General features: G+C 44.5%; 1 protein-coding gene across 6 annotated transcripts in view; it reads right to left on the bottom strand.

Moving 5' to 3' along the window:
* Slc38a1 (solute carrier family 38 member 1) overlaps nucleotides 1-24,069 on the bottom strand; it is a 65,476-nt gene that overhangs the window by 11,788 nt on the left and 29,619 nt on the right. For all 6 annotated transcript variants that reach the window (XM_040753910.1, XM_040753907.1, XM_040753905.1 and 3 more), the window contains 6 exons: nucleotides 22,243-22,318; nucleotides 21,839-21,954; nucleotides 5,517-5,590; nucleotides 3,601-3,693; nucleotides 3,229-3,310; nucleotides 1,843-1,925 (listed from right to left, as the gene is read on the bottom strand). In XM_040753910.1, the coding sequence (XP_040609844.1) occupies nucleotides 1,843-1,925; nucleotides 3,229-3,310; nucleotides 3,601-3,693; nucleotides 5,517-5,590; nucleotides 21,839-21,954; nucleotides 22,243-22,318 (524 nt within the window). The remainder of the gene's footprint in view (nucleotides 1-1,842; nucleotides 1,926-3,228; nucleotides 3,311-3,600; nucleotides 3,694-5,516; nucleotides 5,591-21,838; nucleotides 21,955-22,242; nucleotides 22,319-24,069) is intronic.

Raw genomic sequence — 24,069 nt, 5'->3', positions numbered from 1 at the left:
AGTATTTTATTAATATAATTATTTGGTTTTTGTTTTTTGGTTTTTTGTGTTTTCGAGACAGGGTTTCTCTGTGGCTTTGGAGGCTGTCCTGAACTAGCTCTTGTAGACCAGGCTGGCCTCGAACTCACAGAGATCCGCCTGCCTCTGCCTCCCAAGTGCTGGGATTAAAGGCGTGCGCCACCAACGCCCAGCCGATAATTATTAATACTTATTATTATTAAAAATATCAATTGCTTGTACATATTACTTCAAGCATGTTTGGGACTTCATGAAATGCCTGTGTCCATATGAAAAGAAAATAATAATAGTGATAGGAGGGCTTTTAGTAAAAACATATTTGGTATTTTGATTCCAGGCATCCCTGGCACGTTCCAGGACACAGATCTCAGACTCTGGGAAGACAGAGCCTCCTGGCTTTGGCCGTGTCTCTGTGTTGGTGCACCCTAGTGTTAAACTGAGGCTCTTTTTTCCACATCTACTGTGGAAATCCTGAACGTTACTGATAAACTTCTCTCTCAATGAGAGGTCAACTGAGCTTCAAGGGACAAACAGCACAGTGGTTCTCAACCTTCTTATACGCTGCAACCCTTCATCATAGTTCCTCATGCTGTGGGGACCCTCCCCCAGAATGAAATTACTTGCATTGGTACTTCGTAATTGTCATTTTGCTACTATTATGAATCATAATGTAAGTATCAGTGCTTTCCAATGATCTTAGGTGACTCCAGTGAAAGTATTCTTTGGGATTGTCCCCCAAAGGGATTGTGACCCACAGGTTGAGAACCACTGAAATAGAGTGGTTTTTGTAGGCCTTACTCCTCTTGAAATACCAGAGAAAGATGGTCACCACAACCTCCATAAAGGCAGATGCCCTCCCTCCCAGGAACTACATTATTCTTACACCCCAGGGAAGGACCATTCTCTATACTAACTGGAGGGTCGGAAAAGCCCACAGAAATGCAGAGAGCACAAAAATAAGTAGTTAAGAAAAATCTACTTGTAAACTTCATAGACGCCGTGAAGCTCTGACTTATCTTAGCTAAACTAAGACAAAAAAATACCAAAACCTCCTACGATTCGTAATTATTTTTGAGAGAACTTCAATCCAAACATTTGCCTTGAATTAGTCCAGACTGCATGCCTGTCTCCAAATATAAGCATGAAAACAAATGTCAAGACCAAAAGGCTGACTTGAAGATCATCAACCTTTTTTTTTTTCCACTTTAAATTCCTCTTTTTTCCTCTGATGGGCAAAGTCACGGAGACTGGCTACACTCTAAACTGAAGTGTGATTTGTAACACTTCTGCACTGTCTTGCTATCAGATTTGAAATCCTGAGTCTGAATGATCAGAATTTTAGACACTACAAAGCAACCATTGAGGGAGATGGTGAGTTTAAGAGTTAGGGAGACCCTGTGTCTGAATTCACAGGCTGTAGGGGCAGGGGTGTCACTCAGCAGCAGAGGGCTTGGATAGCCTGCACAAAGCCCTGGGTTTGATTCCCCAACATCAGAAACAAAAAAGAACAGAATTTTACAGGAGAATTCTATTTTCTGGACTTTTCTTACAGCAGCCTGTAAGCTGTGCTACTGAAAGCAGTTAAGAGTCTATCCTAGTCCCAGAACTGCTGCTGTCCTTCCTGTTCTGGCTCCCTGGAGGGATTTCACAGAAAGTCACATCATGTCTTAAATCTCACATTAAGCTCAGGTCTCATTAATAGTTGCAATTTATGATTTATCTTGTCATTAGTCTAACGAAGGCAGGCAAAGGTGATCGTTTCTGTAGTGTTCCTGATTCATCTGGAACCAGAGAGCCTGAGATAAGGGCCAGGTCTTTGCTCACCCAGGTTCTTCAAGAGACACAGCGGGAGAATTATGCCGAAGGTAACCAACACGACCAGGACGCGGCCATCGACGTACCAGGCACTGAAAGGCATGGAAGTGGCAGTGTTACAGTCTCCAACCAAGATCCTCAAATTTCCCAATGCATTACAATGGCTTTTTATTATTGCCTTTCACTACCTCCCTTCTGAGGAGTATTTCTCAAACACGTTAACCCCACCACTACTTTACTCCTGCCTCATTCCCATGTGAAAAGTGAAAGCGGCACTCCCCCCCCCCCCCCGCCCCGTTGGCTAAATGTGGCATTCCTATGAATTATTTACGTGGTTTCAAAGCCAACTGCGTATGCGACATTCTGTCAGATTACAACTTGTCCTATCAATTATTTAAAGAGAAAGTCCCTTTTTGTTTTGTTTGGATGCTACCAGCAAGAACGGAGTCCCCACCAGCAGGCATCCAGCCCTGGCTGATCCTTTAGATTTGACCTTGAACAGACAGGGAACTACAGCTTCTTCTTGAAGGAAAATGGAGATGGCTGACAAGGACTCTTAGATGAGAGGTCAAATATTGTGCCAAGTGGTGCTGGCAGCACTCCCTAGGGCGAGCTACATTTTTAATGATGTCAGTCCATGGAAATTTTGCCCCCAAAATGCCATGAACTTTCTTTAAGAAGGGAGGGTTTTTTTCTTTTTCCTTCTCTGTATGTCCTACTTCTGTGTTTAAAATATCCCATATGTACTCTCTGTCACAGCACACAGACACACAGTCCAGGCTTGCTACTATGTTCAGGGTGACAGACGGAGCCACAGTTAAGTGGCTCTCTGCTTCTTCCATTTATATTGCCTTGCTACTCCACCCAACCCCGCCAAAAAGAAAAAGAAAAACAGGCTTAGGAGCATCTTATTTATAAAACTTTCATAAAACAAAACTTGGTCATCTTTCATTTAAGCCAGTGGTTCTCAACCTTCCTAATGCTTCAACCCTTAAATACAGTTTCTCGTGTTGTGGTGACCCCAACCATACAATTATTTATCATCATCATCATCATCATTACTTCTTTGTTTTATTTATTTATTTTTTTTGAGACAAGGTTTTTCTCTGTAGCCCTGGCTGTCCTGGAACTCACTCTGTACACCAGGCTGGCCTTGAACACAGAGATCCACCTGCTTCTGCCTCCTGAGTGCTGGGATTAAAGATGTGCGCCACCACTATCCAGTGTATTATTTATGTATGTGAGTATTTTTTTAATATTAGATATTTGATATGCGACCCCTGTGAAAGGGTCATTTGACCCCCCAAAGGGGTCACGATCCAAAGGTTGAGAAACACTGAAGCAATCTGTTTAGATACATCACACACCAGAAGCAAGAAAAGGTCGAAAGCTTACGAAAATGCCTCCTCCTTTCCCATGAGGAATTTTATGGCAGAAGGAAGTTCGTTTTTTACTATGAAGAGGTAGCTCAGCATCGCTGTGGAAGGAGAACAAATTTAGAAAGGCAACACCACAGCTCTTATTACAAGACACAGGAACAGTTGGCAGCTGTGCCCAGGCTCCCCGTTGTTGGTGAGCGCAGGTAACCTTAGCTCCCGCGGCAGTGACCAACGCATGCCTCTGCTTCACTATCCACATGCCACGTGGGCAACACGGACTCTGTTTGGATTATGTTAAGTTGCATGTGGACACCCAACCACCAGCATTAGAAAAGCCAATAATAGAATAATTAGAAAAGCCGGGTCTTGTAAGAGAAAAAGCTCTTACCGCCAGTGTTCTGTAGAGAGGTGGCTCCAAAAATCAACAGCTTCCCCGTGGTGCCAAAGACTTGTTCTCCCAGCTTTTCATAAACCATGCATCCTATTTACAAGTTGAATTTGGGAGTATAAGAAAGGACAAGGCTCTGAGAGCCAAGTGAACATCTTATGCAGCACACTACTCTTTAAGCTACTCTGAGCCTTTCTCAAACCCATACCTTGGCACTAGAAAGGTTAAGGCACTATCAGCTGAACCACTTTGACATGTCTAAATGTCAGGCACCCAGCACTGTTTCTCCTTTGTCACATTGGCTTCCGGAATATTACAAGGAAAGATTAGGTCATGGGGTGGGGGGAAGTCCCACTCTGACCTTTCTCGTGGATATGATATGTAATATCAAAATCAAGATTTGATTTTTTTAAATACCCTCATGTTTGAGACAAAAAAAAGTTATCTTCTGAATTAATGTGCTGAACTGATTAGACTGACAGAACTGTCTTCTACTTGAAGTAGGAAACCCACCCATATTTTGACCCCCAGCCCTGCTTCGCCATTTGAGGATAATGCCTTCTTGCTGTAGGGGCCAGTAGTTAATGCAGAAGTCTGTAACAGGCCACAGTGCTAAGAACAAGCAATGGTGGAGTGCTTGGCCTCAAATGCCAAAACACTATCACCTCTGAGGGTCAGGGGACATCACGGAAGAGGGCTTGGAAAGAGCCAGAGGATGAGGAGGGGTGCAGCAAGGCTTTGTCTACTGGACAGGGCACAACCGTTGCATTTATGAGCTCACTACATTTGTGGCTGTCTGCACAGAACCTGTACAACATTAGCCCCATGACATCTCAGTGCAGACCAGAGTGCCCAAGAGGCTCCATCCTTCCCTGAGGGACTACTGGCGATTAATGGTTGTAGGAGGGGTCATTTTCTTGAGTGGTGTAGCCAAGATAGTTGCCCTTGTCCCAGTAAACAATCTCCCACCCATGCATGAAGCTATTAAATTCAGCGGGCCACCTACAAGAGTAAGGAGGGGAGAACTTGTTGAGAAGGGTTCCAGTGGGAAGGAGTAGGGAAGAGAGGAAAAAAATGGGTGTAAAACTACTAAAATTCACTCTATAAATGAATATAAAAGTTTTTTTCAAAACTTAAGAGAAGTGTCTTCACAATATCCCATCAATTCCTCCTGTTCTAAATATAACTGTGAACTGAGTTTTCATCATGTGCAAATACAATTCAAAGACATGCAACTGCCCAAAGAAAGAGGCAGACAAGTTGGCCTGGAGAGAATTGTGACTGTAGCAAAATTCTCAAGTGGCCAACCAGCTCATTTCAATAAACAGTAAATTTCTAAACCAATTCACGAAAAGAAAAAAAAAGTTTGTCTTTCTTGATGGCAGTTCATAATTTCAAAACATTCACAAGAAGCAATTTGGGTCAGGCTATAATTAAACCTTTGCTCGACCTCATGGAAGACTGGTGTATAAACCGGAATTTATTACAAAACATTCCAGTCATCTGTATACAATAGCTGGCCAAGGTGGCTTGAGCTAATGTAAAAGTCAGAGTATTACAAACATGATCCAGTGTCCCAGCAATAGAAAATAAACACTTCAGGTGTTACACTGCCCAGAGAACTTGAAGTTCCCAGTAGCACGCTCACTCCCACAATGCCTTTGGAGTAACATTTTCTCTCTGGAACATGCACAAAAGAGCATGAAAGACCTGTTTGCTTAAGACGTTGGAAGCTATGATAGGAAAGCATAGGATCTTTGTTCCAGGGTTACAACAACCCAAGGAAGCAGTGAAGCCTTTAAAAGAAGTGATCCTAAACTAGACAAACAGGTATGACCGAGAGTTCACTGTAAATTACGAGACACACATTGTCCGTGAGCATCCTGCCTTCAACAAAATTGTACATCTCAGCTTACCTGTTTCCTTGGAACAGATCAATAGTAGGTTTATTGAGTATATAGACAGCAATGTCACCGATGTCAGAAGTACCCTGTAGCAAAGAAAATAATCCAATTGTAGTATCTAGAAAACACATTTTGGAAGGGCAAAGGTGTGTGGTGTTGTCCTGTCCCTGTCCTGTGGTTCCCCCACCTAACATGACTGGCTAGCATCAAGTTAGCTGCCCATTTAAAATCCCCATGAAAATTCTTCTATCAGATGTACCTGGCCCTCTCTGTGATGTAATTCAAAGCCTGAGCTTTGCAGATAGGGTGCAGGGAAAGATGTCAGTGACCTTCCTTAAGAGAGTGACCATGTGATTTTAGCAGACCTGCTTGGCTTCCTCTACCTCTAGTTTACCAAGTATGACCCACGTCAGACGAAGCAACCTATCACTCAGAAGCTGTTCCTCAATCTTGGCATTATGCTGTTAATCTAGATTTTTTTTCTTTGTATCTGGCTCCTCTTAGCTAAATGCCAACCTCTCTAAAATGTGGGGCATCTTCACAATCAAGCAGAACACAACAAATTCCTGTTTTTGTTTTAGCACACCTGGCTCATTAACAAACCTTTCTCAAGAAAAAGGGATATTTAGAGTGATGTGGGAGGTGACACGGATAATATCTAAAGCACTTGGATAAAACAGACATGATAACTGATAATAAAGCTTGTTTATTAAAAAACAAGAAGAAAATACAATTCCAGTCCTCAAACAAAACCACTTACTTCCTCATACAAGGAAAACAATGCCTTGCATATATTGGCCCCACATTCGCCTCAGCATAATTAAAAGCAGTTATTTTCCTAATAAGTGCTGTTTGAAAGGCACTTGGCACCTCAGTGAGCTCAGGCTCCCAAACCTCCCCCACTGCACACCTGGGGGCCTGCAGCTCTGGGGCCAGAGGCCTCTCTCCCCTCCCCCTGGGCAGAAGGGCTGCTCTCTCTGATTCCATAGCATTGTTTCCCCTGCTCACTGCGCTGCCTTGGAGAGATGAATAGGGAGTTCATGGTCCCTAAAACTGACGGACTCCAGAAGCAGATCCGGAAACAAGAAGACCAAGTTCCACAGAGGCAAAACAAACCCCAGGAGAAAGGACAGAAAAACTGAACACTAGGAAAAGTTACAGCACCCTGCTGTAGAGGGCAACTGAGATTATTTATGATTATTAAGAAAGTGCATTCAGTGGCCAGAGAGATGGCTCAGCGGTTAAGAACACTGGCTGCTCTTCCAGAGGACCTGGGTTCAAGTCCCAACACCTACATGGCAACTCTCAACTGTGTGTACCTCCAAGGTCTCACATCCCCACACAGACATACATGCAGGCAAAACACCAACGTAAAGAAAAGATAAATTATATATATACATCCAGATTTATACTTATTTGGCAAAGATCCTTGAGTGAAGAGGGTGATGAAGACAGTAAACCCCTTATGGTCTATTCTGACTGAGGGGCAGGAAGAGACTAAGAGCATTTATTAACCAACCCAGGAGTTTGTAATGGGACAGGATTTGACTGGTGTTAGGAAAGGGAGAACCAGACAGTCTTCCAAACAAAATGCACATTGAAGAAGCAAGCATTGGGTTTTATTGAACATCAAGGGACAACATCTACAAGCATACTGTGCTGGGCCCCAAGGCACAGTGTAAGGTGAACTTCCTCATATGGACAGGAAGAGAACGGACTCAGGATCTGTCATGTGCTACTCTTGAATGATCATGGACCATGTTGGGATTCTGCAGGGACCAACCAGGAATGTAGAGGAGGCATTATTGCCCACAGACCCAAGAATGATGGATGAAAAGTGTAACCTTGTAGAAGTGGCTGGTTATTAACATCTACAGGATGACTCGATGCATTTGACATCCGCTAGGAGTACATCCGTGTACTCTCCCATCCAATAAAGAGTGCCTGGGACCACAGTTCTTGCACATGGATTCTGTAAGCACGATCTCCCTGTAGATGACACTCAGTGGCCTCTAGTCAAGGGCAGAGGTGAAGAACCTCTTCAAAAGCTCTTGTCATTCCTCTTCCTTGTTCAAGGAGAAACACTGATGAAGGAGGATTTTTTTTCCTTTCATTTTGTTTTTGATTTTTTTTGAGACAGGGTTTCTCTGTGTCGTCTTGGCTGTCCTGGAACTCACAGAGATCTCTACCTGCCTCCGCCTCCACCACCCCCAGCAGATCAGGGAAGATCTTAATAAAGTGTGCCCCCATCTTTTCCACACCTGAACACAGAAGGATGAGGTATTCCCACGATGATGGCAATGATTTACTTTCTTCTATGTTTGGTGACATAACATGGTACCCTTCAGTCAACAACATGGAATGTCACATAGCCTTTGCCTCAAACCATCCAATCTCTGGAGAGTCTCTTCTTCATCCTTCCTAAAACACATCTCTTCTTCTTCTTCCTCCTCCTCCTCCTCCTTCTTTCTCCACCCTCCTCCCCTAGGACAGTCTTACCACATAGTCCAACCTACTGAAACTCATGAGTCTCCTGCCTCAGCATCCTGAGTGCTGAGATTCCAGCTGTAAGTCACCACATCCAGCCAGATCTTGCCTACAACTGAAAACTGACATAAAACAAAACCTGGGGATGCAGAGGCAGCTCAGATATTAATAGTACTTGTGGCTCTCCCAGGAGGCCCAGGATTCAATTCCCAGTGGCAACATGGCAGCTCATAACCATTTGTAGCTCCAGTCCCAGGGGATTTGAGGCCTCCACAAGGCATCGTACACATGTGGTACACCGACATTCAGGTGGGCAAAACACCCACACACAAAATATTTTTTTAAATATCTTTTTCTATCAGACCACTAAAAAACAAACTGTGCATGTAAAAATCCATGACTGTAGGCTACACCAAAGTCTAGCAGCTAATTTAGTAGGGTGCACCTTTTGGTTTAGATTTTAGAAAGAAGCAATTGTTGTCTAACATAACCTAGAAGAGTTTAAGAAACTCAAGTTACAGATGCTTTAAAACCCAAACACCGTGACACCTGAAAGAGTGAGCCAAGAGGAATTAAGTAGATAAGTGTGTGTGTGTATGTGTGTGTGTACGCACATGGGTGTGTGATCACTAATCTGAACACTTGGGTTTCCAGCATAACAATGACCCGATTTGTCCAAATAGTCTAACACATAATTATGGCTTCCTCTAGGTGACTTGTGTCACCTAGAGGTCACCCCAGCACCCACACCGCTGGGGAAAAGCTGGCTGTGTTGTAGAGACTCTGTTCTTCCAGTCTTGTGTCATCTTTGCCAAGAAGGGGCCTACAGTGAGCAACTGTCTACGGACAGGTGTGAGAGGCAGTGAGAGAGCGGCCACTGTGAAGGGTGCAATTACTTCTACACTCAGGCCTTCACTTTAACTCTTGGCCTCTCTCAATGTACCTGGTCTCTAATGGCGGCTCTCCAGAACAAGGCTTCACACTGCAGTGCCCTTTGACCTAATCGACTCCAACCCTGTCATGTGTTCATCTTGTAGGTATCTGGGCTATCTGCACCTCAGTCAACCTCAAGGGCTGTGTGCTGGCACAAACATAAATCACAACATCACTTTTTGTCTAAATGGTGCAAAGCATGATGGGATTTTTCAATTCTCTGAGTTGAACTTCACACATTTGGAAAAAGTTTGTTTTGGATTCACTTTTCTGGCAGCCGTACCACCTTCTTCGTTTTTGTTTTGCTTTTTTTGGGGGGGGTCCTGTTTGTTTTGGTTTTTTTGAGATTAGGCTAAGTTTACCTGGCTCTATCTTGTCTATCAAAGAGCAAAACCCCCGCCTGTACATATGCTACATTCGAGAGTCAAGTCTCGTGACATCTTTTTGAATTGTTAATCCTCCTTACCCTGTTCATTTCATCAGCTTCCTGTCTTCTGTGCCTTCCCCCAAACCATTGGTAGGGACTGTGTAGAGTCCCCTGGACTACGCCTGCATGAGATGGTCTGAAATAGCCCAAACCTGCGAGTTAGACAGACCTGCCACCTATTGTCTCATGCCTCATGCCTACCCAGCAGTAAGGAAGGACTATTTCTATTGCAAGCATGTCCAAAGGCAACTGGTTGTCTGTGGCTGTCTCCCTTTTCTTGCTGAAACCCCCTTTCCACCAAGCATCCAGAATCCTCTCTGACTGTTTTACTATGTGTCTTCATCCCTAATTACAGGTCAGGCAATGATGCTTTAATTCACTTATTCATATTCAACACCAACACAGAAATGGGCTAAGAATCAATGAATTCACAATTAGGATATTGCCTGAAAGTTATTGAGACTACACTGACACCACAGCAAAATCAAGACACACCTATCTACCTAAGGCAGTCGTGTGACCTGGCCATTCACATTTATCTCAACGGTTGACATCATACATAGTCTGGCGACTCTAAAGGACAATGCTGGAGCTTTCTCCTGCCACCACTGTATGTAAATGAGCTGTTTAATCATTTACTCCAGGATATGGCTCGAGCCCTCCAAAAGCACAAAAGGATACACCTGCCCTCCGAAATCTTCTGAATTACTGTGAGTATTCAAAGATACATTTATTCTACTTTCGGCTAGAAATTTCAACTCATCTCAATGAGCTTCTAAGGACCTGTGGGTGTGTGTGTGGTGTGTGCCCGTATGTGTGTTCCTGCTTGTGTAGGTGCACGTGCAAGTGTGTACATGTGAGTCTAGGGGCCAGAGGACAACATAGGTGTCATTCCTCAGAAGCTCTTCACCTTGTTTTTTGAGATACTTTTCAATGATGCAGAGCTTGCCAAGTAGGCGAGGCTGGATGGTCTGCAAGTCCCAGGATCTACCTTTTTTCCCACCAGAGCTGGAATTACAAGCCTGAACCACCACAATACTTTTTTAAAACACAAAACAAAACCCAGGTTCTGGGGATTGAACTCAGGTCTTCACACTACATACTTTACCAATGAAGCCATCTCCCTAGACAACTTTGTTTTTTAAGATTTATTGCTGAATTATGAATATCTGTATGTGAGTTCCTGTACACAGATACCAGTGCCTTGGAGACCAGGTGTCAGATTTCCTGGAGCTGGAGTTACAGACAATTGTGATCTGCCTGAGAGGGGTGATGGGAGCCGAACCCAGGTCCTCTAAAAGAGCAGAATGTGCTCTTAACCCCTAAACCATCTCCCCAGTCCCACCTATCTTTCAAAAATGTGCATGTCATTGTTTTGAATTTTACAGGACAATAATTCCTTAGACTTCTATAACATGTAAAGACAGTACAGATAGGAGACAGGGAGATGGTTCAGCGGGCAAAGTTCTTATGTAAGGATGAGAGTTCAGAACTCCAGCACCCACCCACAGAACAGTAGGTGGGAGTGACAGTCCAGCTATACCCTAGTGCTCCAGGGGCAGAGACGAGATTGGGAAAGCAACCTGACTCGCCAGACTGGCTGACTGGTGAGCGCCAAGTCCAAGCGAGAGACCCTGCCTTAATATATAACATGGAGGCACCCAGTGTCCACACCTCCGGCATTTACATACATGCATACACGTGCATGTGCAGCCCTGACATACATGCAAACGAACACACACATTTGAAAAAGACTACACAGGTAAGACAATATTAACACGACTTTTAAATTAGGAGAGCTGATTGAAAAGCACCCTTGAGCCACCATCACAGACAAGTATGTCATGATACCTTAAGGAGAGCTGACACCGGACTGGAAAGGTGTAATTATACAGCAAAGTGCTTCCAACACTCCCACCTCAGCAGCTGAGCCCTCGGAAGAGGGAGATGAAACAGCAGCCACTGCTGTGAAACCAAAAGTAGCTCAGGTGGCGGGTATCCAGGGCTGTTGCACAGACAAGAGCTTGCTCCTCCTCCAGGACCAGGACCCAAGCCTCCCTGAAGCGCTGCTGCTGGTGATCTATAGACCACGCCTGCAACATGAGACATCAGCCCAGCTCTGGCCCTGTGGCATACACATCTCAGTTGTTCCTGCCATGGTGTCCGTAGAGAGATGCCCTACAGCCACGTGACATGGAACGGCTCTGCGTCTACGTTTTTGGTCAACGCCTTTAAGCTTCCTTCGAGAAGGTATGTATTTAAACATTGTTTACACCCCTCCCCAATGCCTTCGCTAGGCTTTGAGCATCACCATACTATGTAACTTTCTCTCTCTCTTTTTTCTTTGTCAGATATTTTATATTGAACTATTGTCTGTTAACTAGCCAGGCAACCCCACGATGTCATGATGATTTCATCCATGCTCTCATGAACGTGGCAGCCACCAACCTTGTAGCCCACAGACTGAACCCGGGACTGAACCCAGAGAGTTCTCTCCCTAAAGATTCAGGTTGTATTTATCAGGCGAAGTTTGGCCATCTCATTAAAGGTGTTGTTTCCAGGGCATCAGGGGTTTCTCTGTTGCTGACTGTCTTCTGGGGGTTTCCTGAGGGTTCTGAGGATCACCAGGACAGGGTGGACTTGGTGCCCACCTCCCATGAATGCACATCCTATGCACAGTCTGCAACTCATCAGGGCTGAACCCCAGTGGGAACAGCTGACAGTGTATCCATTTGGATTTAGAACCACCAAGAAAAGTGGCATGTTGGCCTCTCCTGTGCTGACAACCAAGCAGCTAATTCATTCCCCAATCCAGGTGGCAGTATAAAACAACTTCATCAGCTTCGATGAGATGGGAAGACCAGCTCACACAAAAACCAAACAGAAGCAAAGGCAGTCAGTGTAACAAGTTTTGTAGACATCTAATGTCATGGGATTCCCAACACAATAGTGTTCATCCTAAGCACTGTCTGTATCTCACTTCTCAGTGTTCCCATCCCTGGTCCCATTTACAGGTCACTGAGGCACAGAGAGGTTAAGTACTCTGCCCAAAGTAGCAGAGCTAAAGGATCAGTAGTACCCTGGGATCCGGCGGTGTGCGATTACTTGTACTACTTACACAATGGCCCACGAAAAGCCATGGTTTAATAGACTGGCTCGGGAGCAAGTGAGAGTCAATCAGCCATCCAACACCTTTTATGTCTCCTTGTCAAGAAGTCTAAATTCTAACATGCAAAATTTACCTTGAACGAGCCCCATGGACGGTTAGCTATTTTTGTCCAGAAGGCAAAACCATCTCACTGATGTCTGAATCTAATATTACCCTACAGAGAAAGGGATGTTTAAAAAAGACATGAAGATAAAAATAGAAAGCAGGAGGCCTGATCTTGGAGGAGGAAGTTGTGCTGGTTAGAAAGCAAGTGGTTTTTTTGCAATCACTTCCTGTTTTCTCAGTAGTGGGCAGAGGACTGTGTATTTGTCAGGGACTTGTGTAATTGGTGACATTGTCCTCACTCCTCCTGCTGAATCCTACAAGGACAATTGGCCTCTCTTCAAACCTACATGTTTACCCTTTAAAATAATGCCCTGCCCACTTTCAGCTTCTGAAAACTTTTTGTGAAAGGTAAATTCTTTATAACAAGTGGAAAATGATTTAGACTGGGTTTGGATTCCAGTTCCAGAAGCCTATGGGATGTGGGGGGCTCCATCCACGTGTCCTCTCTCACTCCATTTCCATGGGAACTTGTGCATATATATCCCCATGGATACAAAGTTGACCAGGAGTGCACTAACAGATATGGCCCCTGTCCCCCAGGAATTATTGTCACTCTAGAAAAGCTATTTAACCTCTGTGAATTTCAATTTCTTCATCTACATAAAATGGGGGGGGTGACAAATAAGGTTATTAGAATTCCATAAAACTGTAGTCTATGGCTGTCTTCTTTATATTCTTTCCAAAAATTAAAGGCCACTCTCAGGTAGACACTGTGATGCTGTTCTGTCAGTCACTGTGCACCAACCCTTGACACGGATGTTGACCTTTGACACCATGTGTCTAACATAGAGCAAAGCAAAACCAACTGGATCACACAGGAGCAGTTCTCCTTTTTACTAAGTTATTGCTCTGGGAGATGAAATTTAAGTTAGCTTTGCAAACTCCTATCTTCAGACTATATTTAACCTGCCCTGCTGTGCCGATGTGAGCCAGAGTGAACAGAAAAACATTCTATGCATCATGGAGCTGAACTATGGGGAGAAGACTAAAGACCACACAGTTCTCTTGCAAGCTAAAAAATACAGTAGGACAAAACAGAGGCCACGGCGCTATCCTCTTGATACGACTGAAGCATCAGAAGCAATGGCGTATAAACAAGGTGAAACCTTGCACACGTGTACGGTGCATATAAGCATACCCAAATACAGAGGCTCCAATCTGAGAAGTGAACTCTTGGAACCAGTTTATCAAAGGCATCTCAGATGACCCAAGCTAAGCAGTAAGAGTCCAACTTTTGAAAACAATGCACTGGGACCCATCTCCTACAGCCAGTTCTCTCTGTTTACAAAACAGGCATTCATTGTGAGTATTTCTCTATTTTTGGAAAGCTTCTGAATCCAATGAATTTCAATAGAGTTCAATGGCTCTAGCCCCGCTCTTTCTACATGGATTCCAAATGTTGGCAAGCTGACCGTGCCCCTTCTCCCCCTCGTGTTATATTCCCAAACAAGGGCTGCTGATGCCAGTGGGTTTTGCTGCCAGCACGAGAACATTTTTTCTCTTCAGATCATTTCTAAGGAACCGTGACTATAACTCAAAGAATTTTAAAAACAAGTAGCTGATTGACAAGGGAGACAAATCTGACCATACCCATGGACCTCCTAGGATCATCCGGATGAATGAGGTCTCCTTGTTGACTTCCATTTAACCACTCCCCGTTTTTTATATTACATATTTGTCTTTCCTTGGGAGTGCCCAGAGAGGATGACTTAGCATTAACAAAAGTAATTTGATATGAGGCACATAAAGCAGCTTTGCTTGGAGCAAAACTATCATCTTAGAGGATGTCCTTTTGGGAATATATACATGAAGTAGTAATGACAGTTTTAACAACAAATGGATCTTTGGAAAGATGCATCACAAACTTCAACTCTGGAATTTGTGATGTCTAGATTAATAATAACTGGGGTTTAGCTTAATAATGAATGATTAAAAGTTCAGCTACTTCTCCGAACCGGTTCTTTAGTAGATCTTAAATTGAACTGCGAGGGAGGGCAGGGAAACTGTGACAGCCACATTGGGTGAGAAATGTCTCTCACAGGCTTGGGCATTTCAATACTCTGTCCTGAGCTGGTGGTGCCGTTTGAGGAGGGTTAGGTGGCACAGGCTTGCTTGAGGACTATGTCACTGAGGGTAGGCTTTAAGGGTAGAATCTCTTCAATTTCTACTTCCCACTTTCTACTTCCTACTTGTGGTAGCAGATGTGAGCTCTCCTCCACTCTGCAGCTTGTGGCTGTGCTTCCCCGACCCAATGGACTCTTAACCACTCGAGAACCTTAAGCCCAGATAAACCCTTTCTAGCCTTGGTCGTGATATTTTCATCACAGAAGCAGAAAAGTAACTCATATAGCCATATGCAGTTTAGAAGGCTTATTGTTTTGCAGGGGACTTTAGGAATAGAGTGTATCTGCCGCTGCTCGAAACTCAACTGTCTCAGATCCACAACATGCACCATCTAACTCTGCAAAGCTGGTTCCCTTCCTGTGGAGGATCCTAATCTTAAAGAAACATTAGCGAGATCATTCTGGGATGCTGATGATTTCATCATCCTAAAGCTACATGGCATTAGGTGGTAAAGAGTAGCTGACCAACATCCACTGGTAAGGCTGCATTTCCTCCAATACATTAATAACATGTCTGGTTCCCAAGGATGGCAACAAGTGAGGGGCTGTCCCCTGTTTCAGACCACACAAGCCTAGATGGAATCCTGGCTCCCCATAGTCTAACTCACAGTAGTGGATAATTACTTAGTCTCAGTTAAAGCTTGTGGGGATAGTTCAAGGGGCTAGTTAAATGGAACCAATACTTCACCGTTGGTGGTGGGGATTAAACAGGATAATGTGATCTGTATATTTATCTATAGTTACTATGCAATAAACGGTCATAAGTACTTAGTGACCATTAACCTAGTACTCTAGCAAATACTGACTACGAAGTGCTTACTCTGCCAGGCACAACCGGCACTGTCTGCACTCTTTCTCAACCGCATGCATAGGTGATACACATATGCACACAAATCACACACTCACTCGCTCTGCATAGCAGCCCTGGAGTCCTCGGGTCTGATACCATTTACCATAGCTCCTCTTCAATGCCAGCCTGAAGAACGTGTTTTTAGACGCCTTACCCTTCTTCTTTCTACAACTTTTCTACCCAAAGGTGACCCATAAGCGCCTGACATTGTAACCAACCAAGTTAAAATTTGAACTATAACGTTTGCACAGACAGTATCATGTGCAAAGGGTTGCTTACAAACTCACTGTCTAGAGTGAACTGGTATTTTGGAAGTTGTCTCAGATTGTACGTTCTTCTTCATGGTTTTCAGTTTAAGTGCCGGGCTAGGGAGATGAAGCAGAAGATAAAAATGCTTGCTGTGCAAAGCTGACAGCCTAAATTCAGTCCCTGGAGCCTGAGTAAAAAGCCAGAGGAAAGGCATACGTCTGAGAGGCCTACAGTGAGAGACAGGGTTTCTCCTTTATGTAGCCCTGGCTGTCCTGAACACCCTATGAGGACCAGGCTGGTTTCAAACTCAGAGATCCAGCTGCCTCTGCCTCTTGAGTGTTGGGACTAAAGACATGTACCACTCCACCCATCTCGGTAAAATTTTGTAATTAAAAGTGATTATAAATTCAAAGGTAATATTGTTAAAATAAGAAATAGTTTTTAAGAAGTGGTAAGGCATTATGGAAAAGAATAAAGTTTATTGTTTCACCAGATTCTGTCATTTAACAGAATATTTCATTTATTTAGTGCTAAGGAAAATAATATATTCCAAAGAGATTCAATCCCTATAAAATGTATATCTTTCACAAAAATATTTAGAAAATGTAAAAATATAAACACTGTTCTTCCATATCAGTACTGATTGAAATTGTAATTTTGGTTTTTAGGGGCTATTTGTTGAGACACCTTGCTGTGTAACCCATCCAGGCTGGCCTCCTGCCTCAGAGCCTCCAAGAACTGGGTTACGTACAAGCAGGTGCCACCAGGATAATAATAATTATTATTATTATTATTGCATTTATCAACTTAGTTTATTTCAGGGGAGCACATGTGGAGGTCACAGGACAACTTGCAGAAGTTGGTTTTCTCCTTACACCACATGGGTCCTGGGGGACCAAGCTTAGCCCATCAGGCTTGGCAGCAAGTGCCTTTACCTGCAGTGTTGCTTCGCCTGCCCTAAAAACTGATTTCTCACCCTTAGTTTTGCTAAGATGGAGATGCTTATAAAAAGACTGGAGAGGAAGGAAACGTAACAGTGTCTCTTCTGCCAGCATCCCTCCATCGGATCCCTACTCCTGTGCACCCCGCTTTCTACGGTCGCTTTACCCCATTTTGTTTCCCACAGAAAATAAATCCTTTCTTTGAGCTGTACTTTGAGACTCCTCACCATTGCACTTCCTGTTCCCTGAATGTAATGTTAAGGGCAAAATCCCAAACTTAACTGTGTTCTTCTAACAGGCCGGAACCCGTCGATTTAGTTGAATCAGATGTGGCGCATGGCAAAGGCAGCCGTTACGCCAGGCCAGAAACTGAGCCTGAAACTCACCCAAGAAAAAGGAGACACACCAAGAAGTCTCCAGGGAATCCACTGAAGAGTTCCACACCCAGCCACCAGGCGACAGGGAGGAGCCTTCCCAGCTGAGGCTCTGAAGCCTGGGCAGCCTCGGACCCCCCTTCCCTGCTGGCCAGAGCGGCAGGAGCAGCTGGTTTTAAAACAAGGGGTGTGCTTCCTTGTTCTGAAGCTCCGAAGAAACTTCTGAGTCTTCTACAACTGCCTTCGAGAGATTTCCACCCCGAGGTTTGACAGGCTGTGCAAGCTCTTCACGTGTATCAAGTAAAATGACTCCTAACAGCTTCATCTAGGGGTATGCTCCCCCTTGGCACTAAGCACTGATTACCCAGTCCTTAGCTTCTTCCAGAGATTAAAAGCAACACACGAGATCAATTATCCCTAAACCAGTATAATTAAAAGTCATTGATTTTTCCAAGGAATAGTAGATTGGATTCAAGGATTTACTCCAGCTCCCTCATGAAAGGCCACGGAGGATATTTTGTTTTGCTTTATTTGTGCATTTTCTATTAAATTGCTAAGTCAGTAACACACAAGAAAACATCATTTTTGGGGAAGATTAGACAGAGCTGGAAACTGAACTGATAGAGAAGGGCCAAGACCAATCTAGATCATTCCAGAATCCCCCAAAGGTACTGGCAGCTTTCCTAGAAGCCATCGGCAATGGGAGGGTGGGCTAAAAACATGCCGAGTACGTTTAATTTCCTTGAAGAAGCTGTTAGATGCCCCCAGGCCACAATTATAAGCCATAAAGACTGTTTCGGCAAAAATCTGAAGATGTTGGTCAACACATAGTATAGGTCTAGCCAGGCACAGTGGCACACATCTATAATCTTAGCATTTAAGCGGCTAGAGGCAGGAGGACAGCAAGTTGGAGGCCGGCCTGGGCTATACGGTGAGACCCTTTCTTTAAAACAGACAAACACAGTCTCAAGGTATGGAATGGGCATGGGTTGTACTCAACTGGGCATTCAGGAACACATGCATGCTGGGACATTCTCTCTATCCCTTTGGTCTCCACAAAGATGGCAGCCATGGCCATGCTGTACAGGTAGGATAATCTGAACAGCCAAAGAGGAGCTTCTGACAGAACCTACACAGGTGGTGCCTGGAGTGAAGGACTTCTGTAAGTAGCTCAAGGGAAGCTACTACCTACAAGCCTGTGCATCTATCTGCGCCGGGCTCAACTTAGCCTTGTTTTCCCAATCTAGACCAGAGACATAACGGAAGCACCACCTCACACTAAGGGAAACGCAATACAGAAGGCTGCATCCAAGAAACAAAAGTGAACTGGGAGTGTGGGGCTCCATCAGCAGATACAGATGGCCTGGAAATCAGCACACAAAATGCCCAGTTTATCCAATAAAGGAGAGAAGTGGGAACCTTCATAGATTCAAGAGACTTAAGGCATATCAGCCAACTGCAGTCTACAGACCTTACTTGAATTAACCCAATGGATTGTTTGTTTGTGGCGGTGTGCACCTGTAATCCCAGCACCGGAGAGGAAGAAGCAGGCAGATCTCTGTGAGTTCTATGAGTAGCCAGGTGTCTACATAGTAAGACACCATCGCAATAAAATAAAAAACTACAAGTCAGAGCAGTTTTAATATCAGCTGGGTATTGGCTATACCCGTAGGCTTTAGCTATGACACTGGAGCGCTTACATTTTAGAGCTATACATAGACATGTCTGTAAATGAAGTGGGGTGATGTGGCTTGGTTTTCAAGGAAAACCAAGTGTAGCTGTGGAAGGAAGGGGCTATGAAAATCTTTTTGTTCCACTCCGTGTTTGAAATTTTCCATACTGGAGAAGAGTCACTGTTGGAGCCTTCAGAGAACATGCTGAAGCCAAGTGATACTGGAAGGGAACAGTTTAGAGAAGCTTCTCCAAAAGAAAGACTAGCAGATGTTAAACAACCTATGAAGAGTTGGAGGAAAAATGGCAGCCTAGAAAATACAGTGAAATATCATTAAAGGTGGGGAGGGGGGAAAAAGTTTCAAAAGCTGGACCAAAAAAAAAAAAAAAAAAGATACATCAATACACAATGATGGAAGGAAATGTTCCCAAATAGAGGGCTATGCATTGAATTTCTAAATGAAGATGACCAGGGGTGGTGGTGAACACCTTTAAGACCAGCACTAGGGAGGCAGAAACAAGCGGACCTCTGTGAGTTTGAGGCCAGCTTGGTCTCCATAATGAGTTCCAGGATAGCTGGGGCTATGGAGAGAGACCCTGCCCCAAAAATAAAACCAAGAAAACAAAACAAAATAAAATGAAAAAGATGCCCCAAGGGCCTGATGCCACTGAAGAAATCAAGGCACTACTGTGGACCTGCAGGACAGTGAGGGCAAAGACATGTAGTACGTGCAGAATGTGCAGAAAAGATCTCAGGTGAGAGGCACATGGCATCTTGCCACAGGAAGGCCAGACAGCAACTCCTTCAAATCCTGAAGGCAAACTGTCACTAATACAGAGGGCTATCTATGGCTACCCAAACTGTTAATCAAAGACACAGGTACAGCAGAAGAAGTGTTTACGCAGGTGTGTATCTCAGTACCAAGGGTGAGAACACAAATCCAGGAAGAGCAGGTAATGGATCCAGGACTCTGTGAAGATTTGGCAGGGAAGAGAATTCCCAGAACACAGACAGACAGACAGACAGACAGAGAGAGAGAGAGAGCCTGAGCCCCTAAGCCCATCATCTGTGAAACAGGGAACTGGCAACAGTACCTTCCCCTGTGGTTGACACACAGATTCTATTAAGACCCGATGCAAAGTCAGAGCTACAGGTGCGGTTGTGTCGGCAGGGAGGCGATGCTTAACACCAAGTACACCCATAACTTGATGTTACAGTAGATTTTTCAAAACAAAACATAGGCATAAAATGGCTCGTTGAGTACAGGCATTTGCTTCACAAAGGCCTGATGACTTGTATCAGACCACCAGACCCCGTAAAGGTGGAGAACCAACTCAGACTTGTCCTCTGATGGCCACACTCATGCACAAGCCCCCACACAATAATGACAATAATTTTGAAAGAGAAAAAGCAAAGGAAATTGATGAAAATACACATTTCTGAATAAATAGATGGCTAGCACTGGGATGACTGAAAAGTCACAGAGCCATGGGGATTTAGAGATTGGCAGCCTTCCAAGACACTCCTAACAAAATTTCCTTGTCCTGAAAAGGGAGCTAAATCTCAGAGGGGCCCAGTTAGCTGCTTACGACAGCACTAGTGTAGAGAAGAGGGGACAGGTGGGGGTGGGGGAGCACGACAAACAGATGCTTCATTTGATGTACAACAAAAACCAATTGCAACTACCTAAGTGTGTCTGTGACATCTGCAGAGGTTCAAGAAGGCAAAAAAAAGAAATCAAGTATATTGTCCAATATCAACATTTTACTCTTAAACTTGGCACCTGGCTTGTGATATATATATATATATATATATATATATATATATATATATATATATATATCACATACACACATGAATTGTGTGTCTGTCTGTCTGTCTGTCTGAACATTATTTGGCCGGTTTGGTCACTGCTTCCAATAAAACAAAGGTCCCATTGAAAGGACCAGGAGAGCATGGAGCTGGCCAATGTGGTGACAGGAGGGTGTACCCTCTCAGACACCTGAGCATGAGTGTCAAGAGTCAGGACATGTGACGATTTTCCATGCAGTCCATTTCAATCAAGTTCCAACTGAAAATATTTGCCAAGCTCCACCTAACAGTCTGAGACAAACTTATGCAAACAGAAAATTGCTGGTTGTCACTGACTCTGAGGCAAGGTACACACCAACTGCTCGTCTCCAAAACAAACAAATCCTTGGTACTTGTGGGACAGTTACCACAACACAAATGCAATTACCTTCGAGCCCAGTCCATGCTCCAAAGAGCCCAAATACCAGAGTGATGAGAGGCTGGGTTAAACACGTTTTAATAGTGTGGCCATGAGGCTGAGATTTACAGTGACAAATAGAGTCCAGAAATAAACATGAAAAAAGCTAAAGCTAATCCTGAATGTTTCAGTCCTTACACATTTCTTCTTTCTTGGAGGCACTAAGTGTATTCCTGAAAGTATGCACTGGCTCCTTAGCCAAATTAATAAAGAAGCAAAAGCTGTTTAGGAACATTTCCATTTCATTTTTTCTGTGTGATAAAGGGAGTAAAATGACCACTCCTAGGTATGGTTGAGGAGGTTTTTATTATACATACGGGGGACAGTAGAGCCAGAGGCACGTGAAAAGAGTCCAGACTGAACCCGGCCATGAGGCGTGTGGGAGGGAACAAGAGAAAAGGGAAGAGAAAGATAGAAGACCACGAGAGACCAAGAGTGGCGCCTAGACAGAGAGACCCAAGAGAGTGGCGGAAAGAACTCACGGCTGAAGTGACAGGTGTACATGGCAATGAGAAGCTGGGGGAGGGGAAGGGAAGCCCCCTGGGCTGGGGAGGTTTGGGGTAGGGAGTGGCGTGAGAAGTGCTAGGTTGAGGTACTGTGGGAGCCCAGAGGCCAAGCATGATCTTTGGCGAGCTAACAGATGTCACGGTTTGCCACCCCTGGGTTTCTCTGGGACCTGACAGGAAGCATGCATAAAACATGTAAAACAGAATACACAGTCATGTCAATACTCACAGGAAAAGGAGGATTCCAGTGTTGGCCAGGGCAAAGGCGAGTCCCAAAATCCCACTGCCCATAATGGCGTTGCTCAGGTTAAAGACGGACATGCTCAGGGAGGTCGTTCCTGGAATCTGAACGGTAGAAACAGACAAGCTCACTAAGCACATGGTCGCAAGGCAGTCAGTTCTTCAAGCCAAAGCCTTCCCATGCTACCGAGAACCCAGACAGAAATGGAACTGGAGAACCTTCTTTGCAGTCTAATTGTTTTAATGGGTTGCATGAGAAAACACAGTAACATTTTCAGCACTGAGCTATGTGAAGTGCTGTCCCCATGCATCTGACTTTTATCCTGCGCTACACACAGAACCGCTGTCCCCCGTCACATGGCTAGAGCTGGTGCATACACCGGTGACACTTACATATTCATCACATTTCCTTTTCTCCAAATGACTGTTGGTGAGACTTCTTCTGCTTTCACGGTCAGAGATGAACTTGCTGAAAGACACACAACACACCTTTACCTTTACGCTAATGACTAAGGCTTTAGCAGCAATGCTACATGATTTCTTTCCTGAAAGACCCTGCACACACCAAACTGTCAGTTAGATGCCTACAACTGTCTTATTCAACACCTCCCCACTGTGTGTGTGTGTGTGTGCACGCATGCGTGCGCACGCATGAGCAAGTGGGTGCGCGCACGTGCTATGCACACGTTATCTACATTCTTGTTTTATCAAGTAAACTCTAAGCATCCCCAGGGCAGGTCCTTCGCCTAATCATTTCTGCATCTCTCACTCTACTATCTACAAAGGCAATAGTTGCTTAACTTGAACGAGATAAGACTGATGTAGGCTCTAAAAGAGCTGTTGTACATTTTGAATCATTTTCAAAGTAAACTAAAACACCACACACAATACATATTTACTTTTCATATAGATTTTTCACTAAGTAGAAAATTAGATAAAGCCGAGACCACTACGCACCTGGTATTAGAAAGAATACTGGAGGCAAGGTTCCTCCTGGTAGTCTCTCTACACACCAATCTCCCTCTCCCTTGCAAAAAAAGACAGCAGCTGTTTCACCATCAAACGCTGAGTCAGAAACAGCTCTGTATACGACACGAGGGGGGGGGCCGGCGGGGGGGGGGGGGAGGGGGCTGGGAAAGACCTCTAGGCTACCAGGGTCGAGACCAGGAGCAAGTGGACCATAGTGAAAATTCAGAGTTGGGATTTAAGGAAGTGTGAGGGACTCAGAATTTGAATGCAGACTCTGACTAGGTCCAAGGGCCTGGGCCTGTCGCCTTAGGATTGTCACCTGTAAAATGGGAGTAATGCTATCACAGTGGCCGTGGGAGGAAGGAAGGGAAGTAGATCCAGTAGCCAGCTCAGGGCAGGAGCAACAAAGGTCAGTGATCCTCTCCAAGGGGAGGGGCTTGCCCTGGAGTGGGTGAGATCCAGACAGGAGAAGAAACTCCCACCAGGTGAGCCCACACAGCTACCCAGAAGACTAACATAATGCATTCATGGTCACTATCAGAACCTTAAACTTGTCATCTGTAAAAGGTCAACATTAATCGAGAACTTCTGTCAAAGAAAAATCCACACAGACAGACCGATGCTTTTCTTGTCTGTGGTGCAGACATGCGTGGGTGCATCCCGTGTGCCTCGGCACATGTGTCACGGTGTGGATGCGGAGGTCAGAGGACGACATTGGGGAGTCAGTTCCTTCCATCTTTACATGGGCTCCAGGGATTAAATTGAGGTCGCCATGCTTGCACAAAAAATGCCTTCATCTGCCCCTCTTGTGTACAGTCTTAAAACATTTTAAGGATGGTTTTTGGCCCTTGACATAAGCTAAAGTCATCTCAATTAAGAAAATGCCTCCATAATAGCTGTGCTGTAGGCAAGCCTGTAGGGCATCTTCTTATTTGGTGACAGATGGGGGAAGGCCCAGCCCATTGTGGGTGGTGCTACCCCTGGGCTGGTGGCCCTGGATTCTATAAGAAAGCAGGCTGAGCAAGTCATGAGGAGCAAGCCAGTAAGCAGCTCTCCTCTGCATCAGCTTCTGTCTCCAGGTTCCTGCTCTTTGAGTTCCTGTCCTGACTTCCGTTGATGAACAGTGATGAGGAAGTGTAAGCCAAATCAACCCTTTCCTTCCCAACTTGCTTTTCCGTCATGTTGTTTCATCTCAGTAATAACAACCCTATCTACGACAAGCCTTCCAGAGAATTTCAACCATCTAGTCAT

The sequence above is a fragment of the Mesocricetus auratus genome, unplaced genomic scaffold, assembly GCF_017639785.1.
Source record: "Mesocricetus auratus isolate SY011 unplaced genomic scaffold, BCM_Maur_2.0 Super-Scaffold_100010, whole genome shotgun sequence".
NCBI classification, from domain to species: Eukaryota; Metazoa; Chordata; class Mammalia; order Rodentia; family Cricetidae; genus Mesocricetus; species Mesocricetus auratus.
Note: the sequence above shows the minus strand (reverse complement) of the source record. Positions and strands in the feature narration are given on the sequence as shown.